The following is a 13,118-nucleotide window of genomic DNA, read 5'->3' on the forward strand; positions in this document are numbered from 1 at the left end:
GGGTCTTCAGTAATTAAGCAACTCCTACAAACTTCACTTCTGATCTTTCAGTACTTGTTGGCTTGAACTAAATCCAGTCATTTTCCCCAAGCAACAACAGTCCAGAATCCTAGAGACAGAGAATGCTAGAAATACTTAATTCAAACAAAGCACTTTAAGTCAAGAAATGCAGTTGTTGCCATGATAGAATACAAAACTAACATACCTGGAAAGGCTTATCTGGTGCCTGGAGCTGGATGTGACACTTGCTGGGCGAGTACCAGCTACTGATAGACAAGTAGTTGGGCAGATATTGATCCCCAGATGGTTTCCCATCAATTGCTGTCACTTTGGTCTTAAAAAAAAAATTACATCTGAATGTTATGCATGTATAAAGTCTGACCTGTACTCCCTTCTTACCCTGTATCCCATCTCCCATTTTACGCTTTCTAGCTGTTCCTCTCTTGTCATCTTTACACAGCAACAGTGCTCTCCAAACACCAGACCCTTACTACTACGTTAAGCTGTGTTTCCAGAAGCATTTTTTCAGGATGGTTATCAACATCAGTTCCATTGATAGCAAAAACAACAAGCAAGCATTTGCTGCATTTAAATCAAGAAATTGAAGCTAAAAGGCATGGATTTCCTGACTGTAACAGTGATTTATGAAGTCCAGGTTTGACAAGATTAGTTACATTAAAGCCTGCTAATCCTATAAAGAGCTTTCACCCACCTCCAGCCAGACGTATTGGGCAGCTGTGGGGATGGAGGGGATTTCGAACTCCACCAGGCCATTTCTTGATACCAGTTCACTTGTATAAACGTTGTCCTTTGGTGTGAGCTCTGCTTTAATTCGGATAGTGACTCTGTCAGCTGGGCTTCCATCAGGGTAAGTCACTTCTACCTGCAAAGCGTTTAATTTATAAAACAAGGGGGTTTACATTATAAGCAATTCCAGTCAACAACAAAAACAGCAGGTGGGAAAAACACTAGAACTTGGCACAACATCCTGGGATCGAGTCACCATGACCTCACCCCAGCCCCGTGTCCATGTCTCTACTGTTAATCTTACCTTTCCCTTGTAAGGCAGCCCAGGTTTGAACTGTTTTCTGGTATCCTTGGAGTATTTGATATCAATTAGCTGTTTCTGAACAGGCGTTGAGTCATCAAACGTAACCTGCTTGCTCCCATCAGAGCTGATCACTGTGGCCCAGATATTGACTGTGCCTCGAAAATGTTCTGGAACATCAGCTGGCATCATGTCTTTCACACACACATCGAAAACAGCAGAGCCATCAATCTATGAAGCACGTGGGAAAACAGAAACAAATTCGCATTTGCATTCAAAAAAGGACCTAGAAGCCAAATCTAAAGCACAGGCACTTGCTAGGAGTTTGCAGCAGTGCTTTTAAAAGATGTTCAGTGGAGGGAATTAATTGGGGAGTGGGTGAAGGAAGGAGGAAAGAAAAACCAGTTTCATTTAACTCCCTTATCCACAGTCTGGACTCACTCTGTCACAGTCCCTCATTCTCATATTGACCCTCAGCCCCATACAATCTAAAGCCACGTTAATACTACGCAAGAAATTCTCATCCCCCCCAGTCATAAACATACCATGTAAAAATGTAATATTTGTATTATGCTGGACCAAATTATCGCATTTATTTGTTTATTTTCTGATCTCCCATCAGTCACATAAAAGAGAGCTGTGGTGTTAACTTCAAAGAGTACAGATCAGGCATTTCATCACAGCTGACTCAATGCTCTCCCTCACCTGCGTGGTCTTGAGGACAGGGTGGCCCACTTCATGCCTGTAGTACCCTACCCCATTTATAGTCATATTGACAATTAACTTTCCTGTCACTGGTTTTCCAAATGTATATCTGAAATGGAAAGAAGATAATTCATAACTTCCAGCTATTTCTGTTTTCCCGGTTATCCCAAGGCTAGTGCCATGTGACCTGCACATCTAGGAAACAGGAACAAAACAATCACAGAAGGTTTTCCAGCGTGTTCTTCGTAGCATGTTTTATGACTGCTCTTACACAGGAAAGCTTCTGACGATGACCAGAAACCATCAGAAAAGTCTTCAGCAGATGAGATCCAAGCTCCAGTGACTGCCTCATCCTGTGGTGGTGCTACAGCCTACAATAAAGGAACTTCACATGGGGCACGTTCCTACCTGGCATGGACTGTTCCTTTCTCACAGAGTGAAAGGTCACGAATGTAGCGAGGGGGCTCAATCAGCAACTCAAACTTTGGCAACACTGCAATGAAAAGAAATACAACAGAATCTTCTCAGGAAGATCTTATGGTGCAGATTCGAGCAACAGCACAAGCAGCTCCCACAAGATCACTGCTTATGGTAGGATGAGGGCAGCACAGCCAGCGTCAGACAGGAGAGCCCTCAGCAGAAAATGAATCAATGAGAGAAGCAAACCAAGAGCACCATGGCAAGACTACCTTTGCAACAGACCCCTAGATTTTTACTTCTTTTCCGAGGGAGTTGTGTGCCAGGAGTTGAGCCCAAGTTTTTTCTCTTATGTACAGGGTAAAGAGAACAACTCGCTACTGACTCCTCCACAACATGTTGGGAATAGAGGCGAGCTATGAGCAATTATCAGTGTCTGTAAACACCTGTGTGACTGGGCAGATGCCAATGATGGGGTGCTGGGTATAGCGGCGCCCACCTTTCATCAAACAGAGGGATGCTGAGGCTGAAAAGGTGGGTAGCAACCAAAGAACTCACATTTCCAAAGAGGGCTCTGAGAAGGGAAGAAAAGCTCTGACAGACTGAAAGCACCTTAAAGAGTTTTCTAAAGCCAAATTAAATCAGTTACATGAATATATCATGTGATATGACACCACATCTCAGGTCCTTTACTTTATGAGGTGTGGAAGACATGAACAAAGGGCTTGCGAGTGTCCATATCTCTGAAGCACATCGCCTCTAAAGAATGGTTCCTGATGGCGTTTTAACTGAATTATTTATCAAGTGTTTCATCTCTAGTGAAAATATTTGATAATGTTTCATTCTTCCAAACATGCTTGGGTTGTCGTTAGAGCTGATTTGGGTACAACTCACCATATTTCTGAACTTCAAAGGATTTGTTATACGTGTATCCCTGCATTTCGGCAAAGATGAGCCATTCACCAAACACGGGCTGATCGGACAAAGGAAAACTCATATTTACAATACCTACGAAAGGAAATTAACATTCCATGAACTCCGTCCTTGCCAAGGCTTATTGAACACGACTCGGTATAAGTAGAAGCAAGGGTAAATAACACTACATTGAGAAACAAATGATCCAGAACTTACCACAACAAAATGGTTTCAAATTGCTCCACTCTATCATACGAGACCCCCGAGGATCCTGCAGAGTAGTTTAGGAATGAGAAACAGCACAGTGAAAATGAATATCAATACTTATTATCACTACAATACTTAACTCTATTTGCAACAAAGAACTTTGTTTTGCAATACATACACTTACTAACAGATCACATGGAAATCACATCTTGAAACATCTCAGAAGGTACTTTCCCAGAGTGTATTTGCTTTCTAAAGATCAGTACTCATTTAAGGACACTGCTTCTATAACCATCCACACAAGTGAAGACCATCAAGCGGCAGATCTCCTACCTATCCTAAGAAACCCATTTTGGATGGGATGAACTGGCCTCTGAAGATGCTTTCTTACTATTCAGAGGGACCAGCAAGATGGTTTTTAGATTATTAAGTCAGATGAAATTAATGCCACTGGTTTTGTCGGCACTAAATCTATGACGGAATGCAAACAAGAGAAGAGGGTGAGTTCTCCTGCTTGCTGACAGCTAAAGAAAGCACACGGTTTAAAAAAAAAAAAAACCAAACAAAAAACTAGAGACAGAAGGATCTTCTCATTCACCTCATGAGGAAGAAGACAGGGGTACCCCTTCCCTTGCCATGAATTTCCTGCTGTATCAGCCTGGCCCTGTGAGGGACAGGACTGTGTCTGTACCAGAAATTGAGTGGGACGGGTACATTTATGAACCCCAGTGAAACCAGCCCATCCTTCTCTGGCTGAAAAGGGGGAATGGACTGCTGAAACTGAACTAGAAAACAAGCATATTTGTTGATGATAACAGGAAAGCAAGACAAAGATCAGTTAAATACACAGGGACAGAGATAACAGCATAGGTTACAGCTGGAAAGAGCCATAATGGATATGAAAAGGCACAGGAGTGCTACTTGTTCCTCTTAAGCCTACAAGGATCTTGTGCCTCTCTCTACAGAATACATGCCAGATGGTCGATACTCACCACCACATAAGCTTCAATCTGAAAGAAAAGAAAATAAAGAATATAAGGCTTTAAGAAACAAAGCTACTTCTGTGCTTCTTGTGATGAACTGCTGAGTCGACATAAGCAAGGGATGATGCATGAAGTGAGAAAGTTTAAACATCTCTTCTATGGTAAGAGAAGCCTGAGAATCATGCATTTCATCTAACTGGAATAGTTATTAGTTAGTTTGCATATCTGTGTATTACCTAAATAGAGTGCAAGGCTCTGAAACTAACTGGTTTGGCAGTTCTGTTGTATTTGCCAGCACCACAGAGGTGTGCATTCTCCTTCAACAGGAACGCGGCCAAATGAAAAGAATTAACTCAAATAATAACAAGCAGACACAAGATATGCCTAAACAGGTTAAAAAATCCAATTATAAGTCTGTGTAAATGTATGTTAGAATAAAATACAGGTGGCCAAGCATTCCATCATACTTTACAGTGTGAAAGAAAACAGTTTTCTTTACCCTGTCATTGACTGGTCTCAAGTCAGAAGTCACCATAAAGAGGTTTATCAACACTAAAAAAGAAAAGAAGGACATTTATCAGTCATCACAGCTAACAGGGAACATAATCTCTCGTTCTAGAATTCACCCTTGAAATAAAAGTTCGATTGAAAGCAGCTCTAGCATCTATGAAGTTCTCCCAAGTCACTTTACCTTTCTGCTTGGGTTTATAGACAGGTTTATCTGTCTGGATGAACACCGAAGAGCCCTTGCTATCAATGGTGACTGTGGTGTAGTTATGAAAAATGTAGCCTTCCTCTGCCAGGTGCCGGTTGCCCCAGACTTTGAGATGTGCTTGTCCACGAAGTTCTGAGGGCACCTAGAAAACAGATCATGAGGTGAAGAAGACACAGAGAAGCCTTTGAGCTTTCTGATGATATAACTGACACTGAAGGAAGCAAAGAACAGCCACCTGCTGCCTTTCAGTGTAACTATGTGTGAGTAATAAAAGAAAATGAAGAACATACTGGGTCTTTTAAAATCTAAAAACTTCAAAGGAGGCCAAATCATGCTAAAAACATGGCAGGAAATTTTCTTCTATCCTTTCCTTATCACTCAAGCACAGTGATATTTGATCTACTTGCGCACCTTCCACTGAAGAAGATGCATTACGTGGAGCAATCAACCCTGCTATGGAAGGCATGGCTCTGCTGATAGAAGAAAAGAACAGAAACTAAAAGCAAAACCTGCTTGCTTGCATATTTTCAACCAGTTGCTCAGAGAAATAAAAGATGAAAAAGTACATGTTGAGCAATGACCCACAGATTCAGATATTGATTTTCTTCAGTGCCGTACAGGCCTGACAGATGAGCTGTGATGGATTAAGATCTGTTCTTGTCGCTCCCCACTCCTTCTCTTGCTTCTTCCTCAGCGCGTGTACTGCAACACGACCTGCACTTGTGCTTCAGCTGCTTAGAAAGCAATGCCTGATGTGGTCAGAGGCAAGTCCCTCATGTTTGCACCAAAAAACATCTTGAAATAATTGATACTCACCTTCAGTTTAATTGTTCCTTTATCTAAGGAGAGAGAGAAAGAGTGAGTGAGCGGTGAGTGCTGTTCTTCTCAAGCTAAGGCACTAACATTTTAGACACCTGCAGTTTTGCGAAAGGAGATCAAGTCATGGAGCCGCTAAGTGCAATATCCCTTCATCCCGATTTCACCTGAAGTAATTTTCTTGCATTGAGTAAAAATCTGCAGGGAGAGTCAGTCAGACCTAGGAGAGTTCTCCAAAACAAATCCAGTCCAGTTATTTATGACTTTTGCCCAAGGCAAACTGCTGTATGGTCAGGGAGCACCACCAAGGTTGGGGTTTTAGCACAGCGCATCCCACTTACAGTGGTGTTATGCTGTAAGAAGGACTTGGCCTCTTTGGGGACCTGAATAATTCTCCAAACACACGCTCGTAGGATCTGTTTTGATTGCTGGATAGAGCCATACCTAAGATTTCTCTTTAGCATGTGTTACCCACATGTGTAAGTATTGCTCCCTTTGAATTGCTGAGCAATTGTCAGCCAGTTACAAAGACAAGGGGAGGATAAAACCAGAGAACCTGTTCCAAGAAAGGAAACGGCTTTTATATACTGTAACTCGCAGGTTTTGCACGCAGAAAGACTAAACCACAATGGGTAAAGAGCCTGATTGCGCCTTGTCTACATTACAGCTTACATCACTACCCACCGTGGTAGAACAGCACTACTGGACTTCATTTTCACTAACGTAAACCCATCCAGTATCAAGTCGGACATAATCAAAACAATTTTTGTCTTTACAAACAGGGCGGAGAGGTATCTGTCTTGGATTTTAAAGACTTATCCAGCTGCACACGTTGCCACCTCTCTCAGCAATATTCAGTCCTGGAGATGGGAGATTGTAGTTTCAGCGCTCATTGTAAAACAAGGGCAGAATATAACACTGCTGCTGGAGATTCTACATCTTTCCGTAAAGCCAACACTTACTGTATTCCTTACACACTTCTCAGCGTCAAACATTCAGGTTTCAAAAGGAAAGACACGCACTTTAAAACTCTTGAACATCAGTTACCCAGGGTCTCTATGCCTTGATATTCCAAAATTATTGACTTGGGATCCTTGAGCTCACATACATCAACACCCCCATTAGCACAATCAACTGAGAACGTTTAGCAGTAGCTAATAAATTAACTAGTACTTTAGTTCCAGTTCCATTATGACCTAAAGTGATTCTGTCAGAGGTACTGTCGTGCCCCCAGAGCCCCCCAACTTCTTAACTGGTTCTCAAGTTCAGAATAGCAGGAACTCACCCAGAACTGTTCCGTGACCTCGTGACACAGTTTCTCCTTTGACTACTAACTGCACCTGGACTGTTGTCTCCTTGACAGAGTTAAAGATGGTTATGCTGATAGCTTCCTCAACACCAGATCGGAAAACAGAAGGTGCCGCAATCAAATAGCCCCTGAGGAACAAAATTGGAAATGGACGGTCAAGAACAGCAACAAGAGAGGGATCTTTATTGGAAAGAAACACACTCCTCTGTAACACATTTGCCCCTATAGGGTCATGTTTGTGATCACCAGCAGTCCAGGACTATAGCAAAGAGGCATAAAATGAACACAGAATGCACACAGACATGAACAGAGCCAAAGTGGCTCACAAATCCATAGTTTTTAAGTAAAGGCAGTAATATTGATGTTTATTGTATGTATCTATCATATAGGAATAAATTCATTTAGAAACAAACTAAACACACAACTAGCTATTCATAAAAACTTGGAAGTTCATGAAAGAACAAGGAGGTACCTGGACCTCCAGTGGAGTTCTGTAGATTATACTTTGTTTTGAAACCATTTAGATACTTCTGACATCTTTGCCTCAATTATTTTTCATGGCTCCATTTTCATCATTCATCAATATATAAAAACAGAAGCAACTCTCAGTGTTGATGATACCCAACACTTCCTCAAGGTCAGGTTCACATACACAGAACACCTCTAACCTTCCTGTTTAGGTAGAGGCAGCCCAGAAACTGGGCTCAAATTCTCAATTCTGCTAGTACTTTTTCATTTAACCAACTCTATCCTGCAAGTTCACCAACAATGAATTATTTTAAAGGCAAAAGGGAATTATTTTGGAAGGCAGACACAGCGTTTCAAAGCCACCCTAGACGAACTTCCGTACCTTCTGCAATCCTTCTGTTCCTGAACGGAATCTGTACCATTCCTCTGCAAAGGCACTGTGCCATGAACTTGTCAGTTAAAAGCATTACAGACTCAGAGCTCTTTCATGTGTTGGGCTGCAAGCAACACAGTTACATTCTCTTCATGACACACCTTTCTGGGTGTTTTTCTACCCAAAAGGGTTTTTTAAATGAGGCAATTCCTCACATGACTCTTAAACACAGTTTCTCAGCCCTTGCCTTTCTGCAGTTCCGTGAGCCAGGCTGCCTTAGTTTGTGATTAATTACCACTCTGGGATGAGGATGATGGTGTTTTACAACCCCCAAGTCATCTTTTATCAAATTCCAACCCCATGTTCCTCTCCCAGCAGGCTGCATCGCCATGGAGATCCCATTACCCCTGAAGGAAGTTCAGATCTCCGTGGCATGCAAGTTTAACTGCCCAGGGTACTTGCAGATTCAAAACCTTATGGCTGCCAGGTTTGAAAATTCATCAGAACAAGAATAAACAGAAATAAAAAGTTACTATTTAGCAGGCAAATTATTGGTAAGGCAGACACAGCCAATGCAGTTGCAGAGGGAGAGAGAGAGCACGATCTGCATCCACTATGAAACAATTGGATTCAAACTGTCACACCAGCACAGCGCTGCAGAGCCATATGTGAAGCACATGTATTCACATTGTTCTCAATGCTGCAGCTCTTATCACTCCCTCGACACAGTTAAATCACAGAATAAGTGGCATTTAAATACCAAACATTTAACTTGGCAATTATACAGTTGACAGTGACTGGACTGATCCTTTAGGTACATTCTGTCAGGTTACACCAAAACTTGGCAGAACAGAAACACTTTCTAGTAAGCAAGTGAAAATCAGTTCTCCACGGCACTCGGTTAACGCAGCTATTCGCGATGCTGACAGGCTATAACAAGCAAGGGATAAAGAACAAAGCAAACCTTAATCAAAGTTAACCTCAACACACTGGAACAAGCTGCGGATTCCATTTCTAAAAGCCATGGTCCTTTCCCCACAATGAAATGTTTCTCCTGGATGGTTTTTCCCCACAGGAATGTTTCAGATGCTCTCTGGGAGCAGCCAACACCACCTTCACCCACCCCGAGCACAACCACAGCCCCTGAGCACCACCCCGGATTCCTTAAATAACTGTTGGCAGATCAAAGCCCCACAGCTGCTGCTGACAGGCTGAGAGAGTTGGGGTTGTTCAGCCTGGAGAAGAGAAGGCTCTGAGGAGACCTTAGAGCGACCTTCCAGTACCTGAAGGGGCTCCAGGAAAGCTGAGGAGGGACTGTTTACAAAGGCTTGTGGTGACAGGACGAGGGGCAATGGGGATAAACTGGAGAGGGGCAGATTTAGACTGGACATAAGGAGGAACTGTGAGAGGGGTGAGGCACTGGAACTGGTTGCCCAGGGAAGTTGTAGCTGCCCCATTCCTGGAGGTGCCCAAGGCCAGGTTGGATGGGGCTTTAGCAGTCTGATCCAGTGGGAGTGTCCCTGCCCATGGCAGCAGGTTGGAACTGGATGGGCTTTGAGGTCCCTTCCAACCCAAACTGTTCTATGATTCCCAGGGAGCCTGCATCTTTCCCCCTTCCCCTGGGCTGCTTACCGTGGCACCGGTGGGTACCTGACCCTCTGCCTGGGGCTCCCACAGGCGCTAAGTAGCTGGTGAGGGCCCCCCGACAAGCAGAGGGGTTCTTGTCCCCCCAGCTCCCTCCCGGTACTCACTGCCGCTCCCGGGGCTGCGCTGTGCTCAGGCTGCAGAGGGTCAGCAGGAGCGCCCAGGCGCAGCCGGGCACGGGGCTGCGGGGCTCCGAGCTGCGCGACATGATGCTGCAGGGCTCGATGCTGCGGAGCCCGGTACCGCGGGGTATGATGCTGCGGGGCTCGGAGCTCAGAGCCGCGGGACGTGATGCTGCGGGGCTCAGAGCCGCGCGGCCGCGCCGCTCTCCGGGGCAGGAGGAGCCTTTTGTTCGCGGGCAGCGCAGCCCCTGCCGCCCCGCTCCCGGGCTCGGCTCCCCGGTGCCTCTGGCCGCCGCCCCCGCCGCGTCCCCGCCCCCGGGCCGCCCTCTCCTGGCCCCGGTGCCCGCTCGGCCCCAGCCGCGGCTCTTTGTCTGCGGCTCCTGACAGCGTGCACCGGGGGAGGGACCGGGACCGCGCCTCCCGCCCCGCAGCCCCGTCTTCCCGGCAGCCCCGACAGCCGAGCCCGGCGGCTCCTTCCCCCTCTCTCGTCCGCAGTTCACCTTCCCGAGCCTCACGCCCTTCCGAGGTGCCGGTACTGGGGTTCCCAAAGGTCCCCTCAGCCCGGACCAGGGCTGTACCGGGACTCCAGTCCCGTTAACCGAGCCTTTGTGCTCCCTCGAGCGCTGCCAAAGCGCCGCTTCCCAACGGCAATTCTAAAGCCAGGCTAGCGCCATTCCATCTCCGAGCCCCGCTCTGCCCGCTCCATCCCAGCTCGTAGCTGCAGGGCTGGAGGCAGGACGGAAGCCCTCACCGCACCAGCCTGAGCTGGGGGCAGCCGAAGAGAGCGCCCCAAAACCAGGGGAGAGCAGAGCCAAAGCACCGCAGGGATTCCAGAGGATAGGATCAATGCCGTGTCACAGAGTGACTGAGTAAAGGCTGCGCACAGGTAACAGGAATGATTCCTAGAAGCCTCGCCACAGACAGCCTGGATCCCAGCGGGACCAGGTGTGTTTGGGGTAAACCAGCACCACGCTTTATAACACATCATTACCTCTACCCTACTCTATCTGTACTCAATCACTCGTACCTCTTTACACCCTAGACCCACAAAGTTTCCGTACAAACTCATGCCCAAGATCTTTGGCGAATATACCGAAAGCCCACAAAGTGCCACTAAACATCCATTCCATCATCGCCTACATTTTCTACTCAAAAAAGCTCTGAGTATGGGACGTCGATGAATGCAGCGCTGCTGGGGAACGGAACTTCATCATCTTCCTAACACTGCACTATCTCTGAACACAAACCAGTGTGTTTCTACACATCAGAAATCACAGCTCAAAGTTACCATTATGTGCAGTACAGCTTTTTTAAACCATTGCTAACTTCTTTTAAAGGCAAGATTTCTTCCAAATTGAAGATTTTCTATTTGATATTTACTGACTTTAAGAAATACCAGGCAATTACAGTCTCTAAAGACTGCAAACCATCTTCTAATTATGCAAGTATGTGCAATCCTGTAAATAAAGCTGGAATCAGCTTGGTCTGAAAAAAAAGGAGGCTTTAGATATCATTTCAAACTATTTAGTTACTAAAATGGAATTTTCTGTGCCTGCCAAAATGAATCCTATTCAGTGTGATGCAACAGGTGTTGGAATTCCAGAGCCGCCTGCAACCCGCATCTGGGACAAGTTAGGAGTTTAAAGGGAGTTCTTACAGAACTGCTCGTGTATAAAAACTATTCATCAAGCACATCTATGAGCCATATTCACCCACCACTCGCACTGCACATAGCTCGGATTTTTATTTTGTTTACAAAAAACATAATTCTGCTCATGAAATTTTAGGAATCTCAGGCACTCGTCCAGGTGGAAAGTGCACAGGGGGTGAGCATGGCTGCCCTAGTGTGGCAGAAAGGGGAGGGAGGGACTTGCAGTGTGTAGAAAGTGTGAACGCATCTCTATCGGTTCTGCCCAGATCTAATTTACATCCTGACCGCTTGCGTGTTCTCGTTACTGTGCAGAAGAAAAATTTCTCCCTGCCACATCCCATTTACCCAGTAAAACTGTGCACAATGCTAAAATCATCAGACAGATATTTGTCAAAAAACAGAGATAACACCAAGCTCTGAATAATACCAATTCCCGAGTACAGCTGCTCTCAGCTCTGCTTCCTTTTGCTTTTTCCCCCTGCTTCAATTTCAAAATTCAAATCAGTAAGATTACTCACATAATAAAGTGGTGGGATCACGTAATTCATAATTAGCCCTTGTTAATGGCCTCAGCATGACTGTTAGCATTGCCTGGGCACAGAGGTGACCAGACCTAAAGGCACAAGAGGTAACAATCAAAAGTTTTGAGAACACATGCATAAATTGTCCACGTAAGAAAAGATGCTGCAGCAAACGTGGCTATTAATGATCTCATTTTGCATCAAGTCCAGTATGCACTAGGTTTCACAGAATCGTTTATGTTGGAGAAGACATTTAAGATCACCGAGTCCAACTGCAAACCTCAAACTGCCAGCTCTGCTAGCTGTCCCATATCACCACATCCACACAGCTCTTAAATCCCCCCAGAGATAGAGACTCAGCCCCTTCCCTGCACAGATTTTCAGTAGGTGAGTGAAAAATTAAAAACAGACAAGCCATTGGCTCCAGGCAAGCCAGAATCATTTGTTCCCCCTTCCCAAACGAAAGTCACTCCTGTCAGTCATGACACACCACCAGATAAGAATAAGGTCTTAGTTAATTTTGATAGTGTTATATTCAGGGTAAAAAAACCCACACCCATTGCTTTAACTCCCAGTTTTGTTCTCCCTTTGTGTCTCTGCGACAGCCTCCTAGCCAAACACAGAAATTTAATGTAGAAACTGAGAGCTGTGAAACAAGCACCCTATAGCTTTGTCGTACCCCTGCAAGCTTACCAGCAATGGGGACCAGGTCTGCTTACATCAGTACGGATAGAGTAGAAGAAACAAAACTGATCCTGCCTCCTGGGAATACAAACATCTCTAGAACAAAATTACAAGGGAAGGATGATTAAAGAGCTCATTTAAAATAAGGATATAATCTGAGTAGCGTTAAGAGGATAATGATACTGAGACTAGAATTAAATAGTTATGTCAAAAATGCTTATTTATCATCCTCAGAATAGAGGAGGCTGGTCTTTCAGAGTAGTACAGCACTTCAATTCCTGACAAAAACATTGAAGTGGTACTGACAAATCTGCTGGTTTAAGTGGCTGTTTAACTTCCCACCCTCACATATAGCAGATATTAGAGCAACGCATTAAATTTTTATATCCTATGGGCCATCTCCAAGCATGTTACCTATAGAAACAAAAAATTAGTGAGGTAAATAGTGTTTGCTTCCTTAACACATGACATTTAAGATCTTGAAAGAGCAGGGAACACGTTATCACAGGGGTATTTTTCAAGGAACAGAGGATTTGAGAC

The 13,118-nt window shown here is 44.8% G+C and overlaps 1 protein-coding gene across 2 annotated transcripts in view; it reads right to left on the reverse strand.

Annotated features, from left to right (window-relative positions):
• Nucleotides 1–10,006, reverse strand: part of CPAMD8 (C3 and PZP like alpha-2-macroglobulin domain containing 8) — a 49,258-nt gene extending 39,252 nt beyond the window's left edge. For both annotated transcript variants that reach the window (XM_054050381.1, XM_054050380.1), the window contains exons 1-13: nucleotides 9,708–10,006; nucleotides 7,092–7,243; nucleotides 5,807–5,829; nucleotides 4,967–5,132; nucleotides 4,775–4,827; nucleotides 4,285–4,302; nucleotides 3,302–3,356; nucleotides 3,065–3,178; nucleotides 2,162–2,246; nucleotides 1,754–1,862; nucleotides 1,052–1,279; nucleotides 713–883; nucleotides 206–334 (exon numbers count right to left, since the gene is read on the reverse strand). In XM_054050381.1, coding sequence (XP_053906356.1) covers nucleotides 206–334; nucleotides 713–883; nucleotides 1,052–1,279; nucleotides 1,754–1,862; nucleotides 2,162–2,246; nucleotides 3,065–3,178; nucleotides 3,302–3,356; nucleotides 4,285–4,302; nucleotides 4,775–4,827; nucleotides 4,967–5,132; nucleotides 5,807–5,829; nucleotides 7,092–7,243; nucleotides 9,708–9,808 — 1,404 coding nt within the window. In that variant the 5' untranslated portion in view covers nucleotides 9,809–10,006. The remainder of the gene's footprint in view (nucleotides 1–205; nucleotides 335–712; nucleotides 884–1,051; nucleotides 1,280–1,753; nucleotides 1,863–2,161; nucleotides 2,247–3,064; nucleotides 3,179–3,301; nucleotides 3,357–4,284; nucleotides 4,303–4,774; nucleotides 4,828–4,966; nucleotides 5,133–5,806; nucleotides 5,830–7,091; nucleotides 7,244–9,707) is intronic.
• Between the last annotated feature and the right edge of the window lie 3,112 nt (nucleotides 10,007–13,118).

The sequence above is a fragment of the Cuculus canorus genome, chromosome 27 (genome assembly GCF_017976375.1).
Source record: "Cuculus canorus isolate bCucCan1 chromosome 27, bCucCan1.pri, whole genome shotgun sequence".
NCBI classification, from domain to species: Eukaryota; Metazoa; Chordata; class Aves; order Cuculiformes; family Cuculidae; genus Cuculus; species Cuculus canorus.